This window comes from Mandrillus leucophaeus, unplaced genomic scaffold (assembly GCF_000951045.1).
Source record: "Mandrillus leucophaeus isolate KB7577 unplaced genomic scaffold, Mleu.le_1.0 Scaffold133, whole genome shotgun sequence".
In the NCBI taxonomy this organism is placed as follows: Eukaryota; Metazoa; Chordata; class Mammalia; order Primates; family Cercopithecidae; genus Mandrillus; species Mandrillus leucophaeus.
Genome location: NW_012101288.1, coordinates 916165 through 940146, shown reverse-complemented (window position 1 = coordinate 940146; position 23982 = coordinate 916165). Strand labels below are relative to the sequence as shown.

Here is a 23982-nt window from a genome sequence, read left to right as displayed (position 1 = left end):
TTCTCCTGACCATCAATTTGCATCAATTTCACCACCACCACCATCACCAAAGAATGTAATTTAACAATTCAGTTGTGGGTCATGGTGACAATACTTTTGTAGTGGCAGTGGTGAGAGGCAAGAGTTTCTCATTCTGAGACACATTCTTCTTGTCTTTTAGCCAACATGCATAGAAGTTATGAATGTGTGCATTTTTCATATTCCAATTAAATTTGGAAAGCCAGGTTCCAAAGTTCTCAGTTCTATTTAGTCTCTGAACTCTAATGGGTGACACCACTTCTCTGGGTCTTACTTCCAGCATCGCTAAAATAGAGGTGTTAGAATAGGTGATATGTGGAAGGTCTGATGTAAAGATTTTGCCATCTGAACACACACACACACACGATTGTGCATTATTTCCTGCTCAAAACATGCAAATATCAAACAGACTTGTCTATAAAAAACATTATAGGAGTGTTTTAAAATATTCTATTTTGTTGCCTTTGTCAAAGTTTATTCTGCCCCATTGGTTCATGTATAAGAAATCCTATTTAAATCAGTGAGACTACAAGATGAAGCAGCTTTGGAAATGTCACCTACTGTTAGGTAGTAATACTTACACATTTTAGAGTCACAAATTATTCTTTTAAGCCAAAAAATATCTTCTCATTCTGAGACACATTCTTCTTGTCTTTAGCCAGTATGCATAGAAGTTATGAATGTGAGTATTTTTCATATCCCATTTAGTTAAAAGCAGGTTCAAGACATCCCCTCAGGACTTACTGAAGAGATGTAATTATGGTCACTTGCAGTCTCCTTGGATGCATTGAGTGGAATTTTCTTTGAATTTGTATTCACAAGGAAGTACTTGACAACTGCACACCATTCTTTGGAATAAATGTCAAACCTTCAGGCAGAATAAGCATGATAATGGGTATGTTGGCATGACCATTAACAACTACACTTGAATAATACACCAGGCTGATGGACAGAAACCTCTGCACCCACGCTCTGTTTCCTGTCTCTTCTTTTAATATCCAGTAAAAATGTAAAAAACAAACAAAAAAAAAACAAAAAAAAACCCCCAACTAGATTGTGCTAAAATAAATGCCAATAGAAAGCATGAGCAATGTTTATGAGGATGGTGTACTTGTTAGTGCTCTTTGCCAGTTGTTCCCGGTTCTTCTGCCTTCCAAAAGCTTGGTGGGATTGTATATCCTAGTTTCCTGATAAGGATGGGGTCGGGGAGAACGTGAATAGTTCTGGCCAGTAATTCATGAGTTAAAATGATATAAGTCACTTCCAAATTAGAGCACTTAGTAGTTGATGTATACAGCCCTCCCAAAGTTTTTTGTTTTTTCCCTTTTCCTCCTTGACAGCAAATCAGCAATATTTCAGGTGTTGGTTGCTATATCATCCTAGGTCCTGGACAGAAGACAATGTTAAGAGTCTTCAGTAGACCAACTAGGGACTTTACTATGTCTGAGAAATAAACTTTTGTTGTTTTTAAGCCAGTGAGATGCTTGAAGTTGTTTATTGGCCTGACATAAGACCCAACCATCCTTGACTTATTCAGTAGCCAAATCCCAGTTGTATCTGATCATTGAGGGTAAGCAACTGCAAAGAACATTTACAAACCCCAAAAGACTAAATCTGTGGTTTTAGATTCTCCAACCCCTTCTTCATCAAAGCTATTGTTAGAGGGATTCATGAAGAAGGATCTCTTTTGTCTTCTGCTGCTGAAAATTCAAAAATTCAAAATTTAGATTACATAAAGGGTTAGCTGGGCTGCAAAGTGGGAAGGTCAACAGACACTTAACAATACACTCCAAATCAAACACCCTATTATGTGACAGTAAGCAAACAGGGATCCTGTTTTTCCTTGCTTCCAGTTGACCCTTTGTAGAAGTTCAGTTATCTTCATCTACAACTCCTACCCATTTAAGCCAGGCCAAAAGGAGGAAGCCATAAAATAGAAAGACGCTAATCATTTTTAGAATAGGTACTGTATTTGGACCTTATATACCATATTTCACTTAATTTTCACAAAAAGCCTATGATGCAGAGATTAGTATCTCTGTCTCAAAGATAAGGAAATTGAGGTTCAGAGAAGTTACGTAACTTTCCCTAATGTTACCCAGCTGAGAAATTTTTCTGCACTATACTAGTGTATATATATTAGCTGAGTCCAGTAAAAAATACCCATTAATTAGAGGAAACCCTCTGTGGATACCCTGAACTCAGAGTTTTCCACAGGGGTTAAGAATGCCCAGGATGGGGTTCATGAGGGTCAAATCCTTGGGTGAAGTGATTTTAGCATATTTCTCATCCTTTTTTCAGCTCCTTCTTCAGGCTTCAGGTGTTTACCATATTTCTTTTCTGTAGCAATTAAGCACCCTAGCCTTAGTGGACATGAGTCTAAGCCCAGATTCCCTAGGTAACAGAACGTAAAACAAAAACTTTGAGTACCTTTTAGAAAGTGCAGTCCTGCGGAAGCAGGAGAAAGTATATGATGAGTAATGTAGAAAAGGAAGAGAACAAGGGAGCAAATTACTGAGAAGCTATTGCTCAGTATAAATTGCAACTGATTACTCAATCTCATAGGACTGTCTTCCAGAGAGGTTGTGTAAAGTACTGTATTTTAGGACAAGAGAAGAAGGGAGAAGCATTTATTCACCAGTATGAGTAGATAGGTGGATGGATGAATAGGTGGATGGGTGGATGGATGGATGAATGGTCAAATAGGTAGGTAGGTAGGTAGATGGATAGATAGTAAATCATATTGAATTTTGTGTTGTAGTTGGTCATTTATATGTCTGTCTTCTTCATAACTGCAAGTTCCCAGAGGGAAAAGTCAGTTGTTAAAGGCTTAGATTCAGACAGGATAGGATTTAAATCCCAGCTTGAATGTGTGCTAGTTCTGACACCTTTGAAAAGTCACTCAACTTCTTTGAGATTCGGTTTCTTTATATGTAAAATGGGGATAATCATATCTCATTAGAGATTGTTGCAGGGGATGGATGGTAATAGCATGTGAAGAAAGGGCTGAGTATAGAGCCCACTACACAATAATATAGTATACTAAGTTATTAATATTTGCCGTATCACCCAGGACTTCCAATATGATGTTTTTCTCATCATAGACATGCAGTCAATATCTGTAGGTTTAGCTTGGATTCTGTTTTAGTCCATCTCTTCTTCTAGTTTCTATTCTATTTCATCATCACATGGCTTTTCATATCTAATTTTCACCAACTGTCCATTGTCATATATTGATTGGGCTTTAATATAGGTCATTAAAAACCAAAAGGGATTCATAAGGTAATGTGAGCAATGCATTATCTTCAAAGAAAAGCAACTGTAGAAATAAAATGGAACTTAAAAATTGATGCTCAAAAATATCAACATATAAAAATATTTTTCCAGTTCTGAGCCAGAATGCCAGGGATTGTAGCTGGAAGACCCCGAGGTAGTGGTGCTACCCTTGTGCTTGTCAGGTGGGCCTGAATGAGATAATTACAATGAAAAATTCGGCCATCCCTGCTGTTGAATTGGCTTTACAAACTTGATGCCAATTCTCAAATCTGAAGATTAACAGAAGCCCAAAGGAAGAAATATTAAGATCTATGAGATAAAATATGTGCGATTTCTGTATATCTTCTTGGGAAAGTTTTAAGCATATCCCTGCATTACAAGTTCTCTTTTCTCAGATTTTTTGTTGTTTTTTGTTTGTTTGCCTTCATTTGTTAATCTGTTAAATATTGTCTATAACATTCCCCTGAAGAAGCAAAAAACATCATAAGCAAATTCAGCCTAACAATTATGATTGATTCCAAACACAAACAAGGTATTGCTAATTAATTTAAAAGCCTTCAGACAACTAAAGGAGACTTCTGAAGGGAACAAAAATTACACTGAAAGTTGAATTTTACCTGAAGACAGTTCTTCAGCCTCAAGGGAAGCAAAATTGTGTGGAATCTGGCCCAGTGACTCATCTAATAAATCATAATTGTTTGTGTTTCTTTTCCCCTGTTCACTTACGAAAGCAGTTGGAAGCAAATCAGGTCTGTATAGATGAACAGATTTAATTCATTTGCCCTTCCTGCCTTACCTAGAGACATAATCCTTGGCCAAACAACTGGCTATTGTGAAAACTATTAAGCAGTGGTAGACTCTCAGGTGGGGAACTGGCAGCAGTAGATAAACCTCTCCCATGAGTTGTCTGCTCTTTTCACACATTTACCTTTAAAATGGAAGTGAAGAACAAATGGAACAGTACATACAAAACACCATGTGAGATGAAAGATGCTTTAAAAAAATCTCTTCCTTTAGGCACTTTCGGTCATCACTATCATTTTACAGATGAGAAAATTGCAGGCTTTGTGCTTGTCCTTGCGAATGTATCCTTTACATGGTGAATATTTATTGGCATCTATAGAATTCCAATGATCCTAATGACACATAGTAGATAATCAATATGTCTATTGATTTGAAAAAAGTTAGATATATTGAATACTTGCCATTTGTAAGACACCATGCTAAGCATTTAAGAAATACGGAGACAAATTATTTTCTAGCTGAGTTTTCTAAACAGTCATGGAACTGCCTTGAATCATTTGTTTTACACCAAGAAAATGATGCCAATTGGGAAGATACTGAAACTAATTTTATCAACAAATCCAAGGTGCTTTTTTTCTGGAGACAAGAACAGGGTAGATAATGAACTTGTGGCACAATTTAGGTGTATTACTTCATATAGAATAAGAATCTTCAAAATGTCTCCAGAAATGAGTCTGATTTGAAATGTCTTCTACTTCCTACCTCCTGTGTAATGAGTATGTGTAATAATGTCTCATGATAGTCTGACCCATATTTCTTACCAAGTTTGTGTCCCTTCGTTGATTTGAAATATAACAATTGTACTGAGGTAGGTAAAAATAAGGCTTATTTTTATTGTAGAGGTGAGATCATGGTTACTAAGTACTGGTGGAGCTCAATTTGGAATTATGGTATGCAGATTCTAAATGCAGGTTTCCCAGCTGGAAGTGCTTTTGTTAATTGATTGATCAAATAGCCAAGCTGTGCACTTTTTCAGAACTTATCCATTTAGCACCTTCTTTTTTTCTTTAATACTTTAAGATCTAGGGTGCATGTGTACAACATGCAGGTTTTTTACATAGGTATACATGTGCCATGTTGATTTGCTGCACCCATCAACTCATTTACATTAGGTATTTCTCCTAATGCTATCCCTCCCCCAGCTCCCCAGCCCCCAACAGGCCCTGGTGTGTGATGTTTCCCGCCCTGTGTCCAAGTGATCTCATTGTTTAATTCCCACCTGTGAGTAAAAACATGCGGTGTTTGGTTTTCTGTCCTTGTGATAGTTTGCTGAAAATGATGGTTTCCAGCTTCATCCATGTCCCTGCAAAGGACATGAACTCATCCTTTTTTATGGCTGCATAGTATTCCATAGTGTATATAGATTTAGCACCCTTTTTAAAATTCTCTGTGCTTTTTTTTTAATCCTTCCCTTTTTCATCCTACCTCACCAAATGCTTGTAAGTCTCAAGGGTTAACACTTTTGTCCTTTTTGGCTTGTACACAATTTCCTTGGGTAATGTCACTCCAGTCTCTCTGCTTCTAGAGTAATTTATGTGCTCATAACCATGAAAGCTATGTCTTCAGCTGCTTTTCTGTCCTGAGTTCCCAATACATACTTCTAATTGTCTACCAGACATCATCACTTGAGTCTCCTATAGAAGGCAGATAAGATGTTCCAAATCAAATTCATTCTCTTTCTCCACAATTGTTGGCTCTTCCTGCTGCCAGTAATTAATGGCAACACCACATATCTACTGGCTAGAATTCATGGATATGCTCTTCAATTGCTTCTTAGCACCACCCCCTCCCAATGTGACCAGGCAACATGTCATACCTATTCCTTCCTCTCCTTCTCCATTACCAGTACCCCTTACAGTTTCCAACCTCTTTCTCTATTGAGTCTTTTCTTGCTCTTCTTTCTCCCCTTTTATTCCTCCAATTGTTTCGCAGTGATTTGTATTTTACATCAGAATGGGCTTTTGGATGCATGCTAACATTAACTTATTCAACTCCACTTAGCCATATTCTCAGAATATAGCAATTGTTTCAATGAGTGCTTGTTGAATGAATAAATGAATTATTTGAGGAATGGAGGAAAAGGGGAGAGGAGGTGTAATATAAGACTATAAAAAATCAAATAAACTGACATTCACAGGAAGATGGTTTTTGATAATTTTCATGACTTATACTATAAGAGATCTTAAGTAAATAGTATATATCCTGGATGTTTCCTTTCTTGGCTAAGATGAACTGTAAACTGACATGGTTTTCAAACTGACCAGAAGTTTAGCTAACTCTGGGTAGTCCTCAAATAGTTCTTTGTGGCAAAGATCATGACGAGGGATCACAAAAGGAACTCCCAAACCAACTGGTTATTTCAGAGTTTGTGTGGGCTTCTTTTAATGAATTTCCCTAAATGGAAACCCACTGTGTCACTCATGGTTCTGCATACAGAGAGCAAGCCCAGTAGTATGGGATTGGCTACATTGCATAATACAAAAATAAACTTGCTGGACCAAGTGTATTCTTTTGTTTTTTTAGGAAGACGCATACACCAGTAGAATTCTCTAGTCAAATCAATTGTGATCTGAGAAATTTTCAACTCAGTAGCTTTGGACAAGAGCTAGTCTTAGCACAAAGAAAAGTCAAGGTCAGTTTACCTGGACTTCAGGAAGGTTGTGATTGATGTCCTAACATTGGTGATCTTCTAACTCTATGCCCTTGAGACTGAATGAAAACTAAGCACTTTAGGGCTTACTTTTGGACTATGTATGAAGAGAATAGTATAAGGGAAAGCATTTGGTAAATGTTAAAGGATTTGACCAAAAAATTCATTTTATATGACACATGCTCGAAGTTTGAATTCTGCCTGCACTAATTACTATGATGTGAAGCAAGTTAATTACCATGACTCATTTTTATAGTTGAAGACTTAATGATAACAACAATGATTAAACATTCTAAGTAGGTACAAACCAAAATATTACATACATTGTTTATTCTTCCACTGTCTGACACAGAGTTGCTTTAATACATGTATGCTTGAATGAAACGGACAAAACAGGCCAGGCATGGTGGCTCACACCTATAATCACAGCACTTTGGAAGGCTGAAGCAGGCAGATTGCTGGAGCCCAGGAGTTCAAGACCAGTCTGGGCGAGACTCCATCTCAATAAAAATAAAATAAAATTGATATAGACAAAATAAAATTCCAAGTTCAAAATACTTATTTTTTTCTTCTTGCATATACCATTATGATACTTTCCTACTTCTTAAATATGATTAATTGCAAAATCAGAGCATTTAATAAAAATTATATACATATATCTTAAATATTTTATTTTGACTTAAAACATTTAAATAAACATTCATTCCTCTGTATTTTGAGATAAAACTAACCTCCTTCTTAGAGACGGTGTTTGCTAAGTCTCATGCTGCCTTTCTTACAAAACCCCCTTCTGTAAGTATTACCCATTCATTCAGCTTTGGAACTTAAAGCGATTTATGAAACTAATTGATTAAATGATTCTTCTAGGTGTTTTCCCTGTCTTAACAGTTATCTCACCTATTCCAAATTCTGCAGTAGGTTGTTTTTTGTGTGTTTTATTTTGAGGGTAAGGGAAAGGCTTCATTTTTCTCAAGTCATTCCAAAGCATTCCATTTACTTTTCATAGAAAAATGTTTTTCACACTCATGTTTGTTGGTTTACATAATATTTAATTGAATTTCCTAATTATAGTTACAACTAGCATAAACAGATTCAGAATTGACTTTTGTTAAGCATACAGCTCCACTGGTAAGATCAAACATGAGCTGGCTTGCTGGAGGAAAGGCATAACTGATAAGCTGGGAAATCTGGTGATTTTACAGGGGGAATGGAAGGCATGGGGGAATCTGAGAAGGGGAGATTGGCAAAGAGTTCTGCTATGAAGAGGGGTTTCACAAATAAAACAAGGTGGAACAAGAAGTATGAAGGGGATTAGAGCAACACATTTTTTTCCAAGTTTACTGGGTAATTAAACTATGAAACCAAAGGATAATACAATGATAGAGCTAGAAAAGGCATTAGAGAACAGCTAATTCAATTCACCCACCATCTTCACCCACTACCATCATCTGCTAGCATTTGATATGTGAGAAAAGATGCTTAAGCTTAAAATGGAAAATTCTTTAACATTGCTCAACATTAAAAATGGAAGGCAAGGAGAGGGACAAATCTAGCTGAGATGGAACCTTAACTGTCCTTTCAAAAAAAAGGAATGGAGGCTTCAGGAAGAAATTCTGGACTGATGAGAAGCACTAGATTAGAAGACTTTCAGGTTCTCTTCAAGCATAAGTGGTCTATACCAAAGGATGGGTAGCCAGGGAATGGGAGGAGGATGAAAGAAAGAACACAGAAAAAAAATCCTTTCTTTTTTAAAAGTCAAGCATAAAACACACAAAAAATAGAGTAGCCTTTTGTTTTGTTTTGTTTTTGTTTTGAGACAGAGTCTCGCTCTGTCGCCAGGCTGGAGTGCAGTGGCGCCATCTCGGAGTAGCTTCTTCTATAGACAGCACCTCATGCTTCAGCAGACACTCCTATGCATGTGTCCCAGCTTGGGCAGATGGTCATCAGGGGTCTGCATTTTACACAGAAATGAATTTTAAGGTCTTATTAGGTTTTAAATATTATCAAGTGGCAAAGGGGCTGTATCCAATGTTAAGGTGATCTGTCCTGTGGCGTCTTTTTCATTGCTTTTCCAGGAAATAAGCAGAAGAAACCGAGAGAAAGGACTGAGATGAAGAGCTCTATTAATCTTGCCCATCCTCTGTCCAGTAACTGAGTCCAGAAATTCTGTGTGGGAATTGGGGCTAACCAAAGATTGAGACCTAAACATCCAATTTTGGCCACACAGAGCCTGTCTTTTTACCAAAGTGGAAAAATCTTCAACTAAAACACAGAGGACCAATTGACCTTGCTGAAAACAAGTTTGTAATTTCTCAAGGCTTTCCGAGTTTTAAAACTGTGTATGATTATTCCACGTGATAGCCTTGGAGACATTACCTTCATTAACATACTCTCTAATTCTTAAGTTGACCTTATTTTTTCATTTTCTCTGTGGGTTCCCTTCACCTCAACCTCCCTGTATCTTTAAGAAAGAGCAACACATTTCTGAAGTATGGTTTTTGGAAACCAACAATATCATGTCCAAATACCTAGAAAAATATAAATTGCATCAGTGTTCTTGGTCATATCTGTATTTATATGGCTTTTTCTAATGAAGATCACAAGCACCATCTGTAGAGTTTTCCCATCCTGTTCTCATTTTTTGGCAAGGGAGGAGAGTCCGTGTGTTGATGAACAAATGGGCACACCCGAACCATGTTGAAATGTGAAAGGGAAACCAGTGAGAAGTTCTGCTGGGGAAAACCTTTAGGACTCCTACCTACCAGGATGTGACTCACTTAGCAGTGGCACTCAAGACAAAGGAATCCCTCCGGATCTCTATGCCAGGCCTCTTGAAAGCAAACACAACTCTCAAAAGTGGCTTTCCAGGAAACTGAATGTGAACAGCAAGAGAAAATAGTATTTCTCATTACTTGCACATGTTTTTGCAAGTTGAATCAGGAAATCTCATTTTATAATATTGAGAATTGCTTATACAATAGGAGCCCTGAATTATATATCATATATAATTCTCCGATATATTATAGGATTAATTATATCATAGGAGCCCTGAAAGATGTCCCAGTATATATTCAAATGACAAACCAGCAAGAAAGTCAGACATGTCATCTTGCTTTCTTGCATTACTTTGATCATTATTTGTAATTATTTGCCGTAGTTATTTCTTATTATTGTCTGCATGCTCACTCAACTGTGCACTTGAAGGCAAGGGCCATTTGTGTTTTATTCTTGCCACATGCTAAGTTCCCTCCATGATGCCTGGTACATAGTGAATGCTCAATAAATGTGTATTGAATGAAGAAATAAGTTCCATCTATTTCTGAAAGATTCAGAACAAACCAGAGCTGCCACTCACTGCTGGTCCATTTCTTTAACCTAGTGTCAACCCACTCCACCTGAGACAATTAAAAGCCCCAGGAAAATTCAAGAAGATGCTTTCACTAGAAACTCTCAGGTCAAGGGAGTGTCCGGAAAAGACCACTGAAGCACCTCTGAGCTTGCACTGAATTTTGCTTATTGTTGGTTGGGAGTTCCTTACATTACAGCACTCCCTCTCTTTGAAAATTGTCTCTGTGAAGAGGTCAATGACTCTGGATGAGATGTTTCATTCTTCTCATCTGGTTTATCAACTCATATTAGGTCAAATCAGCCCAAACACTTGCCATGTTTCCCTAAGAAGTGAATGAAGTTACTTTAGTTAAAATGTTCAAATGCTTATGAAAAGGGCCATTCTTTATCTTTGCCACCCCTAATTCAAAAGGGTGTGCTGTTTCCCTAGCTTGGCATGCTTTTTCCAGGTCAGGGGGTTCCTGTGAGATTTCCTGAATTCTGCAAAGAGAGTTTGGAAAAAATTATTGTTTGGTTTACCACCTCCCCAAAGTCTGAAAATAGTCAGTGTTGATCCCTGTACCAAAAACAAACAAACCACCCCCTACACACAAATAACACAGTTTCTTCTGAGCGTGTGATTCCTGTAATTAGTGTGAAGAACTACTTCAGTGCTCCCTGGAAGACCTTTGGGGATCTAAAATACAAGATAGAATACCCAGTTGAAACTGTCCTTCCGAGTGGCACCCTTGTCCATGAAATCCTCTTTCCCCTACTGCACAGGCCTCTTCCTGCCAGTATGTATGGAAACTTCTGAACCCTGCCTGCTCCCTGAAATTTATCCCAGTACACCTGAAGAGATGTGGTTGTTTAATTTGCTTAATATTTTTTTAGATGTCATTCACCTATGAGAGTCAAGACTGCTGATCAATATGATGTTTAGACAAAATATCAACCTTACATTCGAGGAAACCTTTCCATGAATTGCAAGCTTATAGGAACAGGGGTCATATCTGACTCACCAGCATATTCCTGGTGCTTGACACCTAGAAGGCATTCAACATATATCTGTTGCATGAATGATGATAGGAATGACTGTTGTAATCATGTACCTTCACATATCACTGACTCTTCAGTATTTTCTTGGAATCAAAAAGTCTTAGAATAGGAAAATTGAAAGAGGTATCCTTTAGTCCCCAATACGAACACCCTACTTAGAAAATGTTAATCTCCCTATTTTCCCCTCCATGTTTCCAGGCTTCTTTACCTACTCTCTCTCCTTTTTTTTTTTTTAAACAATACTTGCATAATTTAGTATAAAGTATTATTTTTACTCCTCTAATTGGATTAACTCCATAAGGGCAGGATTTCTTGCCTCTTTTATTCAGAGTTGTATCCCAAGTGCCCAGAACAAAGCCTGACACATATGAAGGACTCAGTAATTATTTGTCAAATGAATAAATGAAAAGATAAATTTTTAGTATGCATCCCAGGCGTCAGAAGCACTGCAGGTGTTTTAAATCCCCAGGCCCAATCCCGCATCAGTGGAATAAGAATACTTAAGGATATGAATCCCAGGAATCTACATTTTTAACAGGTGATTTTGGTGTAGCTGTTCTGAGAACAACCAGTTAATCCAACTCACTCACCTAGAGATACTCCTGAAACCCAAGAAGACAGTGTCTTTCGGGTCACATGGTAATTCAGCAGTGCATCTAAGTGTTATAGTTCTATTTTGATGGGCTTTCTACTCCAGTCATCTTTGAGCCTGGATTTTACTTAATATGTAAAATCCAGCAGATAGCACTGCTATCTGCATTTCTGGTCTTTGAGATGGAGGCAAAAATTATGGCTTCTAAGCTTACTTTGTGGTAAATCTCATTAGGCTTAAGGTAATACAGGACTTTTTGAGTTAAATGATACTATTGCACATAAGAACAATGCTATTTTCATGCTAAGATGCCACTGTGTTCCTTTCTCCTTCTAGTTTCTGGACATCTCCATTAAGTGGACCACCCAGGAAACATTTCCTCCAAAGTACCTTCATTATGATCAAGAAACCTCTCATCAGCTGTTGTGTGACAAATGTCCTCCTGGTACCTACCTAAAACAACACTGTACAGCGAAGTGGAAGACCGTGTGTGCCCCTTGCCCTGACCACTACTACACAGACAGCTGGCACACCAGTGATGAGTGTCTATACTGCAGCCCCGTGTGCAAGGAGCTGCAGTACGTCAAGCAGGAGTGCAATCGCACCCACAACCGTGTGTGCGAATGCAAGGAAGGGCGCTACCTTGAGATAGAGTTCTGCTTGAAACATAGGAGCTGCCCTCCTGGATTTGGAGTGGTGCAAGCTGGTACGTGTCAATGTGCAGCAAAATTAATTAGGGTCGTGCAAAGTCAGATAATTGTGACAGTTTAGGAGAACACTTTTCTTCTGATGACATTCTAGGATAGCAAATTGCAAAGGTAATGGAACCTGCCAGGTAGGTACTATATGTCTGGACTGCTTCCAAAGGACCATTGCTCAGAGGAATACTTTGCCACTACAGGGCAATTTAGTGACAAATCTCAAATGCAGCAAATTGTTCTCTCATGAGATGCGTGATGGATTGTTTGTTTGTTTTTTGAAGAAACCAACTCGAGTTGCACTGCTGATAGTTGATCTATACCTCTGTGTTTCACTTCAGCATGGACACCTTCAAACTGCAGTGCTTTTTGACGAACATCAGAAATGTTAATTTATACCAAGAGAGTAATTATGCTGATATTAATGAGACTCCGGAGTGCTAACAATAAGCAGTTATAATTAATTATGTAAAAAATGAGAATGGTGAGGGGAATTGCATTTCATTATTAAAAACAAGGCTAGTTCTTCCTTTAGCATGGGAGCTGAGTGTCTGGGAGGATAAAGACTATAGCAGCATCTCTTCCATGAGCTTATTCTTTATCTTAGACAAGACAGATTGTCAAGCCAGGAGCAAGCACTTGTCTATAAACAAAATGCTTTCTCTTTTGCATCTTGAACAGCATAGGTTAGAGCTCATGTGTATTGAATCTTTTAAACCAGTAACCCACATTTTTTTCTACCACACTTGTGAAGCTTCAGTGCAGTCTATTAACTTTTCATAGCTTGAGAAAATTAAGAGTATCCACTTACTTAGATGGAGGAAGTAATCAGTATAGATTCTGATGACTCAATTTGAAGCAGTGTTTCTCAACTTCAGCCCTACTGATATTTTAAGAAATATCTGGATTCCTGGGCTGGGCTCCCTTTTGTGGACAGCTGTCCTGTGCATTGTAGAATTTTAGCAGCATCCCTGGACTTTAGCCACTAGATACCAATAACAGTAGTCTTTCCCCCATGCGACAACCAAAAATGTCTTCAGACATTGTCAAATGTTGTCAGATGGCAAAATCGCTCCTGGTTGAGAACAGGATCATCAGTGCTAAGTATTTGTAACTATTTTAACTCTCAAAACTTGTGATATACAAAGTCTAAATTATTAGATGACCAATATTTTAGGTTTAAAGGCATACAAATGAAACATATTCAAAAATCAAAATCTATTCAGTTTCTCAAATAGTGAATCTTATAAAATTAATCACAGAAGATGCAAATTACATCAGAGTCTCTTAAAATTCCTCTTGGTATGAGTATCTGAGGGAGAAATTGGTGTTATTTCCTACTTTTTATTGGATGGTACTTGGGACTCAAAAGCTAAGCTAAATCGTGTGTGTGTGGTGGGGGTGTGGAATCCCATCTGATAAAAGCAAATCCACGTAATTCATTCAGTAAGTTGTATATGTAGAAAAATTAAACGTGGGCTATGCAGCTTGGAAACTAGAAAATTTTGAAAAATAATGGAAATAACAAGGATCTTTCTTAAATAAGTATGAAAATCTGTTTGTAGAATGAAGCAAGCAGGCAACCAGAAGACTCAGAACAAAAGTACACATTTTACTCTGTGTACACTGGCACCACAGTGGGATTTATTTACCTCTCCCTCCCTAAAAACCCACACAGTGGTTCCTCTTGGGAAATAAGAGGTTTCCAGCCCAAAGAGAAGGAAAGACTATGCGGTGTTACTCTAAAAAGTATTTAATAACCGCTTTGTTGTTGCTGTTGCTGTTTTGAAATCAGATTGTCTCCTCTCCATATTTTATTTACTTCATTCTGTTAATTCCTGTGGAATTACTTATAGCAACCATGGCGAATTCTAAACTGTAAAGCCAAATTTCCCATCCTTATAATTTCACATTTTGCCTGCCAGGTTATAATTTTTATATTTCCACTGATAGTAATAAGGTAAAATCATTACTTAGATGGATAGATCTTTTTCATAAAAAGTACCATCAGTTATAAAGAGGGAAGTCATGTTCAGGAAGGTCATTAGATAAAGCTTCTGAATATATTATGAAACATTAGTTCTGTCATTCTTAGATTCTTTTTGTTAAATAACTTTAAAAGCTAACTTACCTAAAAGAAATATCTGACACATATGAACTTTTCATTAGGATGCACGACAGGTACGTATCTCAAGAATGACAAGATTCTTAGGCTCGGCACAGTGGCTCACACCTGTAATCTAAACACTTTGAGAGGCCAAGGCAGGCGGATCACCTGAGCTCAGGAGTTCAAGACCAGCCTGACCAACATGATGAAACCCTGTCTCTACTAAAAATACAAAAATTAGCCGGGCGTGGTGGTGCACGCCTGTAATCCTAGCTATTCAGGAGGCTGAGACAGGAGAATTGCTTAGAACCCTGGGGGCGGAGGTTGTGGTGAGCTGAGATCCCACTACTACACTCCAGTCTGGGTGACAGATAAGACTCTGTCCCCACTGCAGTCCCCCCTCCCTTTCCACCCAAAAAAGATTCTTCTTCATGCAGAACATAAGGCAGTCAACAAAGGGAGACCGGGGTCCAGGTGTCCAAGTCACTTATTTTCAGTAAATTAACAATGAAAGAACACCATGGAATCCCTGCCCAAATACCTCTGCTTATGATATTGTAGAATTCGGTGTAGAGTTGGATCCCATTTAAGGAGTAGGATGTAGCAGGAAAGTACTAAAAACAAACACACAAACAAAAAACTTCTCTTTGCTTTGTAACATGGTTCCTAAGATAATGTCAGTGTAACGCTGGAAATAACATTTAATATGTGAAGGTTTTAGGCTGTGGTTTCCCCTCCTGTTCTTTTTTTCTGCCAGCCCTTTGTCATTTTTACAGGTCAATGAATCATGTAGAAAGGTAAGAGACAGGAGATGAAACTAGAACCAATTCATTTTGCCCCCTTTTTATTTTCAGGTTTTGGTAAAAGATACAATGAGGTAGGAGGTTGACATTTTTTATAAATGAAGTTTAATAACTTCTGTAAGCTTTGATTTGTCTCTTTCAGATTTGTTATCTTGCATAAGCCAGAATTGGCCTATAAAATCTACATTTGAATATTGAAGTCTAAATCTGTTCAACTAGCTTACACTAGATGGAGATATTTTCATGTTCAGATACACTGGAATGTATGATCTAGCCATGTGTAATAGACTCAAGTGCTTGAAGGCATTTATTTTTAATAGCATCTTTAGTTGTTGACTGGTTTAAGTTTTTCTGCCAATGATTTCTTCAAATTTATCAAATATCTTTCCATCATGAAGTAAAATGCCCTTGCAGTCACCCTTCCTGAATTTTTAACGACTCTGCTCTTTTAAACAGTTTAAGCAAATAGTATATCATCTTCCGTTTACTATGTAACTTAACTGCAGGCTTATGCTTTTGAGTCAGCGACCAACTTTATTGCCACCTTCAAAAGTTTATTATAATGTTGTAAATTTTTACTTCTCAAGGTTAGCATACTTATGAGTTGCTTCACAATTAGGATTCAGGAAAGAAAGAACTTCAGTAGGAACTGATTGGAATTTAATGATGCAGCATTCAATGGGTACTAATTTCGAAGAATGATATTACAGCAGACACACAGCAGTTATCTTGATGACTTTCTAGGAATAACTGTATGAATAATATGGCTGACAACAAGCCCTTACTGCCACTCAGCAGAGGCTGGACTAATGAACACACCACCCTTCTTTCCTTTCCTCTAACATTTCATGAGCGTTTTGTAGGTAACAAGAAAACTGACTTGCATTTGTATTACAAGGAGAAGAAACTGCCAAAGGGGATGACGGTGGAAGTTTTGTTCTCTGTCTAATGAAGTGAAAAATGAAAATGCCTAGAGTTTTGTGCAACATAATAGTAGCAGTAAAAACCAAGTGAAAAGTCTTTCCAAAACTGTGTTAAGAGGGCATCTGCTGGGAAAGGATTTGAGGAGAAGGTACTAAATTGCTTGGTATTTTCTGTAGGAACCCCAGAGCGAAATACAGTTTGCAAAAGATGTCCAGATGGATTCTTCTCAAATGAGACGTCATCTAAAGCACCCTGTAGAAAACACACAAATTGCAGTGTCTTTGGTCTCCTGCTAACTCAGAAAGGAAATGCAACGCACGACAATATATGTTCTGGAAACAGTGAATCAACTCAAAAGTGTGGAATAGGTAATTACATTCCAAAATATGTCTTAGTACGATTTTATAGTATCATCTCTCTCTGAATTGAACATAAGGCCTCCGGCCACATTCTTGGTCAAACTCACATTTTCCCTTTCTTGAACCTTAACCAGCTAAGGCTATTCTTGGTGGATCACTGCTAAAGCTACAACTCGGAATCTCTCAAAAAGTCATCTTCTCACAGATAACACCTCAAAGCTTGACTTTCTCTCCTTTCACACTGAAATCAAATCTTACCCATACCCATGAGTGATGGGTAGTGTCAAGTTTGCCACTGAGATGGAATTAGGAGAGTCGAGTCCAAATTATAGAATTCAAGTTATATGTTATTACTTTCAAGATTGTCTGTATGATTAGCTAAAGTATAAATTGGCAACTAAGAAGCAAAGTGATATAAAAATGATGACAAATTAGGCCAGGTGTGGTGGCTCATGCCTGTAATCCCAACACTTTTGGGGGCCGAGGTGGGCAGATCACTTGAGGTCAGGAGTTCAGGATCAGCCTGACCAACATGGTAAAACCCCATCTCTACAAAAAATACAAAAATTAGCTTGGCATGATGGTAGGCACCTGTAGTACCAGCTACTCGGGGCTGAGGCAGTAGAATCGCTTGAACCCAGGAAGTGGAGGTTGCAGTGAGCTGAGATTGTACCATTGCACTCCAGTCTGGGAAACAGAGTGAGATTTCATCTCAAAAAAAAAAAAAAAAGATAAATTAGAAATGTGTACTTGGCTTTGTTATCTACGGTATTAGTGTATCTATTGCATGGAAGTTCCAAGATACTCTGGTTGTGTTAAGCTCTTCACTGGGTACAGGTCACTAATATTAAACTCAGGTTATTTGAATGCATTCCACGGTAGTGATGACAATTCATCAGGCTAGTGTGTGTGTTCACCTTGTCACTCCCACTGCTAGACTAATCTCAGACCTTCACTCAAAGACGCATCACACTAAAGATTATTTGCTTTTTTGTGTTTAATTAAGCAATGGTATAAACCAGCTTGACTCTGCCCAAACAGATTTTTTTACTACAAAGAAGTTTATGAAGCATAGGAACGTGAATTGATATATATATGAGATTCTAACCTAGTTCCAACATTGTTTCATTGTGTAATTGAAATCATACACAAGCCATTTAGCCTGTTTTCTTATCTAAAAAAAAAAAAAAAAGAAAGAAGGAAGGGGTATTAAAAGGAGTGATTAAATTTTAACATTCTCTTTAATTTAATTCATTTTTAATTTTACTTTTTTCATGTATTGCACACTTACTATGTGGTACTGTGCTATAGAGGCTTTAATATTTACAAAAACACTGTGGAAGTTGCTTCAGATGAATATAGGTAGTGGAACGGCAGAACTAGTATTCAAAGCCAGGTCTGATGAATCCAAAAACAAACCCTCATTACTCCCGTTTTCCGGGATATACTTACTCTACCCAGATGCTCTGGCCTTTGTAATGCCTATGTAAATAACATAGTTTTATGTTTGGTTATTTTCCTATGTAATGTCTACTTATATATCTGTATCTATCTCTTGCCTTATTTCCAAAGGTAAACTATATGTCTAGATGTGGGCATAAAATAACATAGTATTATTCCAAATTACTGTTCAAATTCCTTTAAGTCAGTGATAATATTTGTTTTGACATTAATCGTGAAGTTCCCCGTGGGTAGTAGGTAAACCTTTAACAGAATGTTAATATTTGTATTCTTTATAAGAATTTTTGGCTGTTACTTATTTACAGCAATATGTCATTCTAATTAGACATTTACTAAACTTTCTCTTGAAAACAATGCCCAAGAAAGAACATTAGAAGGCACATAAGCTTAGCTGGTCTCTGCCACTAAGACCAGCCAACAAAAGCTTGATTTATTCAAACTTTGCATTTTAGCATATTTTATCTTGGAAAATTCAATTGTGTTGGTTTTTTGTTTTTGTTGGTATTGAATAGACTTTCAGAAATCCAATTGTTGAGTAAATCTTCTTGGTTTTCTAACCTTTCTTTAGATGTTACCCTGTGTGAGGAGGCATTCTTCAGGTTTGCTGTTCCTACAAAGTTTACACCTAACTGGCTTAGTGTCTTGGTAGACAATTTGCCTGGCATCAAAGTAAATGCAGAGAGTGTAGAGAGGATAAAACGGCGACACAGCTCACAGGAACAGACTTTTCAGCTGCTGAAGTTATGGAAACATCAAAACAAAGACCAAGATATAGTCAAGAAGATCATCCAAGGTATGATAATCTAAAATATAAAGATCAATCTGAAAAAGTTTCCACCAACTGATAATGTAGATGTGATTCCAAAAATAGTTATACAAGGTTTTGTTCTCAACCCTGCTCCTCAGTTTCCTTGTAAAGTATGTTGAACACTCTAAGAGAAGAGAAATGCATTTGAAGGCAGGACCATATCTCAGGGAATCTGCTTTCAGATCCCTTAACTCTTCTGTGAGCAGTCCTTCTAGACTACCAAGGAGAAGCTCTATAACAACTTTGAATCTTACATTGCATCTCTACCAAGAAGCTCTGTCGTATTTACTTGGTAATTTTCTCCAGGTAGGCTCTAGGTAGCTTACAAATATCCTCTTATTAATCTTCATGATATGGCCTGTATTAAAATTATTTTAATAGCATATGTTATGAGAATTAATGAGATAAAGTCTGAAAAATGAGACTCTTGTAGGAAAAAGCTAAAGCAAAAAATTCTCACATGTTATAGGTTTATATAAAGATTCTCCATTAGAAATGGTGAGAGAGAGAAATAAAGAGAGATAGGGAGAGAAGTGGGAAAGAATCTGAAGAAAAGCAGTTTCATCCAGTGTGGACTGTAAGTTTTAGGACACATGATGGAAAGAGTTCTAACTTCAGTAAGCATTGGGAGGACATGCTAGAAGAAAAAGGAGGGAGGGTTTCCATAATGCAGACAGGGTCAATGAGAAATTAATTCTGGTCCTCACCAGTAGTTAAGTGACTGTATAGTCTTGCACTACCCTAACAAACTTCAAGTGTCTGAATCCAAGGTAACAGATTTTATGAGACCGACATCTTTGAGAGCTGAATGCTTTTGTTCATGCAAAGAGTAAACCTTTATTCTGTTTTAGGCAAACCAAAAGTATTCTTTGAACGTATAATTAGCCCTGAAGCCAAAAGAAAAGAGAAAATCAGAGACTGTTAGAATTGGAAGCGACCAAATTCCCTATGTTATAAATGAGGATATTTTAACGCAGAAAGATGAACTGATTTGCCTTAGGGCTCACAGATACTAAATGACTCATGTCATTAATAGAAATGTTATTTCTTCCCTCTTAGGTTTGTACCCTAGCTTATTACTGAAATATTCTCTAGGCTGTGTGTCTCCTTTAGTTCCTTGACCTCATGTCTTTGGGTTTTCAGATATCCTCCTCATGGAGGTAGTCCTCTGGTGCTATGTGTATTCTTTAAAGACTAGTTAGAGCAATGAACTTATTAACTAGCTCCTACGAATGAAACTTTATATTACAAAGCAGCTAACTTGAATACTTTTCTTTTTTTCTGAAATGTTATGGTTTTAATTTCTCAAACTTTTTCTTAGAAAACTGAGAGTGATGTATCTTATTTTCTACTGTTAATTTTCAAACTCAGGGGCTTCTTCCAAAGTTTCATTGGATGCCAAGAATATATAGCATATTATCCTATTATAACAAAAAATATTTATCTCAGTTCTTAGAAATAAATGGTGTCACTTAACCCCCCCTCAAAAAAAGAAAAGGTTATCATTAAAATATAATTATGAAATTCTGTGAGAACCTTTTGCCTCAGGCTGGTTTTATGATGGTATTGGATGAATATAAATGATGTGAATACTTCTTTGGGCTTTTGCTTTATGCAGATATTGACCTCTGTGAAAACAGTGTGCAGCGGCACATTGGACATGCTAACCTCACCTTCGAGCAGCTTCGTAGCTTGATGGAAAGCTTACCTGGAAAGAAAGTGGGAGCAGAAGACATCGAGAAAACAACAAAGGCATGCAAACCCAGTGACCAGATCCTGAAGCTGCTCAGCTTATGGAGAATAAAAAATGGCGACCAAGACACCTTGAAGGGCCTAATGCACGCACTAAAGCACTCGAAGACGTACCACTTTCCCAAAACTGTCACTCAGAGCCTGAAGAAGACCATCCGGTTCCTTCACAGCTTCACAATGTACAAATTGTATCAGAAGTTATTTTTAGAAATGATAGGGAACCAGGTCCAATCAGTAAAAATAAGCTGCTTATAACTGGAAATGGCCATTGAGCTGTTTCCTCACAATTGGCCAGATCCCATGGATGAGTAAACTGTTTCTCAGGCATTTGAGGCGTTCGGTGATATCTTTCTCATTACCAATGACTAATTTTGCCACAGGGTACTAAAAGAAACTATGATGTGGAGAAAGAACTAACATCTCCTCCAATAAACCCCAAATGGTTTATCTAACTGTCAGATCTGGTCCGTTATCTACTGACTATATTTTGCCTTATTACTGCTTGCAGTAATTTAACTGGAAATTAAAAAAAAAATTAGACTCCATTGTGCCTTACTAAATATGGGAATGTCTAACTTAAATAGCTTTGAGAGTTCAGCTATGCTAGAGGCTTTTATTAGAAAGCCATATTTTTTTCTGTAAAAGTTACTAATATATCTGTAACACTATTACAGTATTGCTATTTATATTCATTCAGATATAAGATTTGTACATATCATCCTATAAAGAAATGGTATGACTTAATTTTAGAAAAAATTATATTCTGTTTATTATGACAAATGAAAGAGATAAAAATATATTTTTAATGGAAAGTTTGTAGCATTTTTCTAATAGGTACTGCCATTTTTTTCTGTGTGGAGTATTTTTATAATTTTATCTGTATAAGCTGTAATATCATTTTATAGAAAATGCATTATTTAGTCAATTGTTTAATGTTGGAAAAACGTATGAAATATAAATTATCTGAATATTAGATGCTCTGAGAAATTGAATGTACCTTATTTAAAAGATTTTTTGGTTTTATAACTATATAAATGACATTATTAAAGTTTTCAAATTATTTTTTATTGCTTTTTCTATTGCTTTTATTTGAATGGGACATTAATGGGTCTGAGCTTTCATAATATCCCTGTTATCACCAGGAACATCTGGGAAGTGTTAAACATGCAGATTCCTGGACTAATTTGTTGAAAAACTCTGGCAATGAGAACAGAAACTTGCATTTTTAACAAGTTCCAAAGTAATTCGTATTACACTAAAACTGGAGAACTTCTGAAGTCAGCCTTAGATTACAGATAGTGCAAGCCACTTATAACTGCTGCCACTAACCCTGAGACACCAAGCTATGTAAGCTATTTTGGTAGCAAATAAGAGAAACTAGCACTATTAAGTTTAAGAAAAAAAAAAAAAATTGGAAGAGTAGTATATTGACTGAGTTGAATGGTGGTCGCCCAAAAGATATTTTCAAAATTCGCAGAAGCTGTGAACATTTCCTTATTTAGAAAAAGTGTCATTTTAATTAAGTTGAAGATCTTTAGATGAAGAAAGCATTTTGGGTTATTCAGGTGGGCCATAAATCCAATGACAAGTGTCTTTATGAGACACACAGAGCAGACAAACAGAAGAAAAGATGATGTGAAGACAGAGGCGGAGGTGGAAGTCACATAGCTGCAAGTCGAGGAAGCTAACAGCAGCCAGTAACGGGCTGCCCTCACTCTGCTGGAGCCTCTGTAGGGAGTGGGGCTCTGCTGACATCTGGATTTTGCAATTCTGGTCACCAGAACTGTCAGAGAATAACTTTCTATCGTTTGAAACCATGCGGTCTGTGGTAATTTGCTGCAGCAGCCACAGGACACTAACAAAGATGGCATCCAAGCTTTAAAAAGAGCAGAATCAATTTTTGTGTGTGGCAGGGGGCCGGGGCGTGTTGGCTCAAAATTTTTTACTTTCAGAGCTGGCAACAGTTGCTTAGCAATGCTAGCTAAGCTGATACAATCTGAAGGCCATCCCACCTTTATCTTTAGGCATTTGGCCAGCAGAATCTCTTGCAAACAAGATCACAGACCATTTGGTATCTGTCTCAAGGAGTGTGTGGGAAGAGGTCCTCTCCCCCATATACTTTTCCAAACAAGATTGTTTTATAGCCAAATGCAACTCAAACCCGTAACATAGCAATTAGTCACCTTCAATATCACCGGTTCCCCCTATCCCCAGAAGAAGAAGTTGAAGTAAGAGGGGAGAGACTGTTGTAAGAAAAATCTAGCTATGCCTCAATGAGGCAATGACGGTAAGGAGGCTGGCACCAGAGGATGGAGACAAGTAGGCGCAAAACAGGCCTCTCTAGAACTCTGGGTCCTTTGGGGCAGAAGGTCTAACTCTTCCTCCTAGTCAAACATCTTTGTATCTTTTAGTTCCAAATTCCCAGGAAGGAGACTCTAACAATCTTAGGTTGATTGATGTAAAGGCATGGCCATTGAGTGTCTGTCCTTGTTTATCAGTTGTACTTCCCGAGAAGAAGATATCATTGTGAATGGGGCCCAGAAATTACTTCCTATCCGTTCCTAGTGTATTATTGCCTTCCTCACTTTACTATGACTTAGAATTTAGAGTTGACACAGGCCATCCCTGTGAAAGCAGATTTGTGAAATTAGATCAGTTATGGCCACCTTGATAGAAGAGTATGTCTAGGTAAATATCACACAGACTCATAAACCTGGAAAAATGAAAAGTGAAAGTGAAGTCAAGAGGCTCTAACCTGGGTAACAGCCTCCCAATGTTGCAATACTGGACATGACAAAAGTGGTGGAAATTACATGCTGATAGTAGAAGCAGAAGGCCAAGAGTTAACTATTAGGCCTCATTTTCCCTTCAGCAGCTCCAGTTCTTCCCTCAAAGTTCTTTGCAGAAAATGAAATGGCCTACGCAACTCCACAAAGTTTAAGAAAAGTTTGAAAATTCATGGCATCAAGGCTAAATTATTCAAATGCTTCTTTGATCGGCCTCCCTGCCTGCTCCTTTGGGTTCGGTTTACCTTGAACTTCTCTTTCAAGGGAGATAAAATTTGTAAATATCATACCAGTGCTTTTTTTGTTTTGTTTTGTTTTTGTTTTTGTTTTTGAGATGGAGCCTTGCTCTGTCACCAGGCTGGAGTGCAGTGGCACGATCTTGGCTCACTTCAACCTCCGCCTCCTGGGTTCAAGCGATTCCCCTGCCTCAGCCTCCTGAGTAGCTGGGACTACAGGCACGTGCCACCACTCCTGGCTAATTTTTTGTATTTTAGTAGAGACGGGATTTCACCACGTTGGCTAGGATGGTCTTGATCTCCCGACCTCGTGATTTGTCCG

The 23982-nt window shown here is 37.6% G+C and overlaps 1 protein-coding gene across 1 annotated transcript in view; it reads left to right on the top strand.

Moving 5' to 3' along the window:
- Window positions 1-21705, top strand: part of TNFRSF11B (tumor necrosis factor receptor superfamily, member 11b) — a 28290-nt gene extending 6585 nt beyond the window's left edge. The window contains exons 2-5 of the mRNA XM_011972989.1: window positions 12063-12432; window positions 16435-16626; window positions 18647-18871; window positions 20505-21705. Coding sequence (XP_011828379.1) covers window positions 12063-12432; window positions 16435-16626; window positions 18647-18871; window positions 20505-20893 — 1176 coding nt within the window. The 3' untranslated portion in view covers window positions 20894-21705. The remainder of the gene's footprint in view (window positions 1-12062; window positions 12433-16434; window positions 16627-18646; window positions 18872-20504) is intronic.
- The last annotated feature ends 2277 nt before the right edge of the window (window positions 21706-23982 follow it).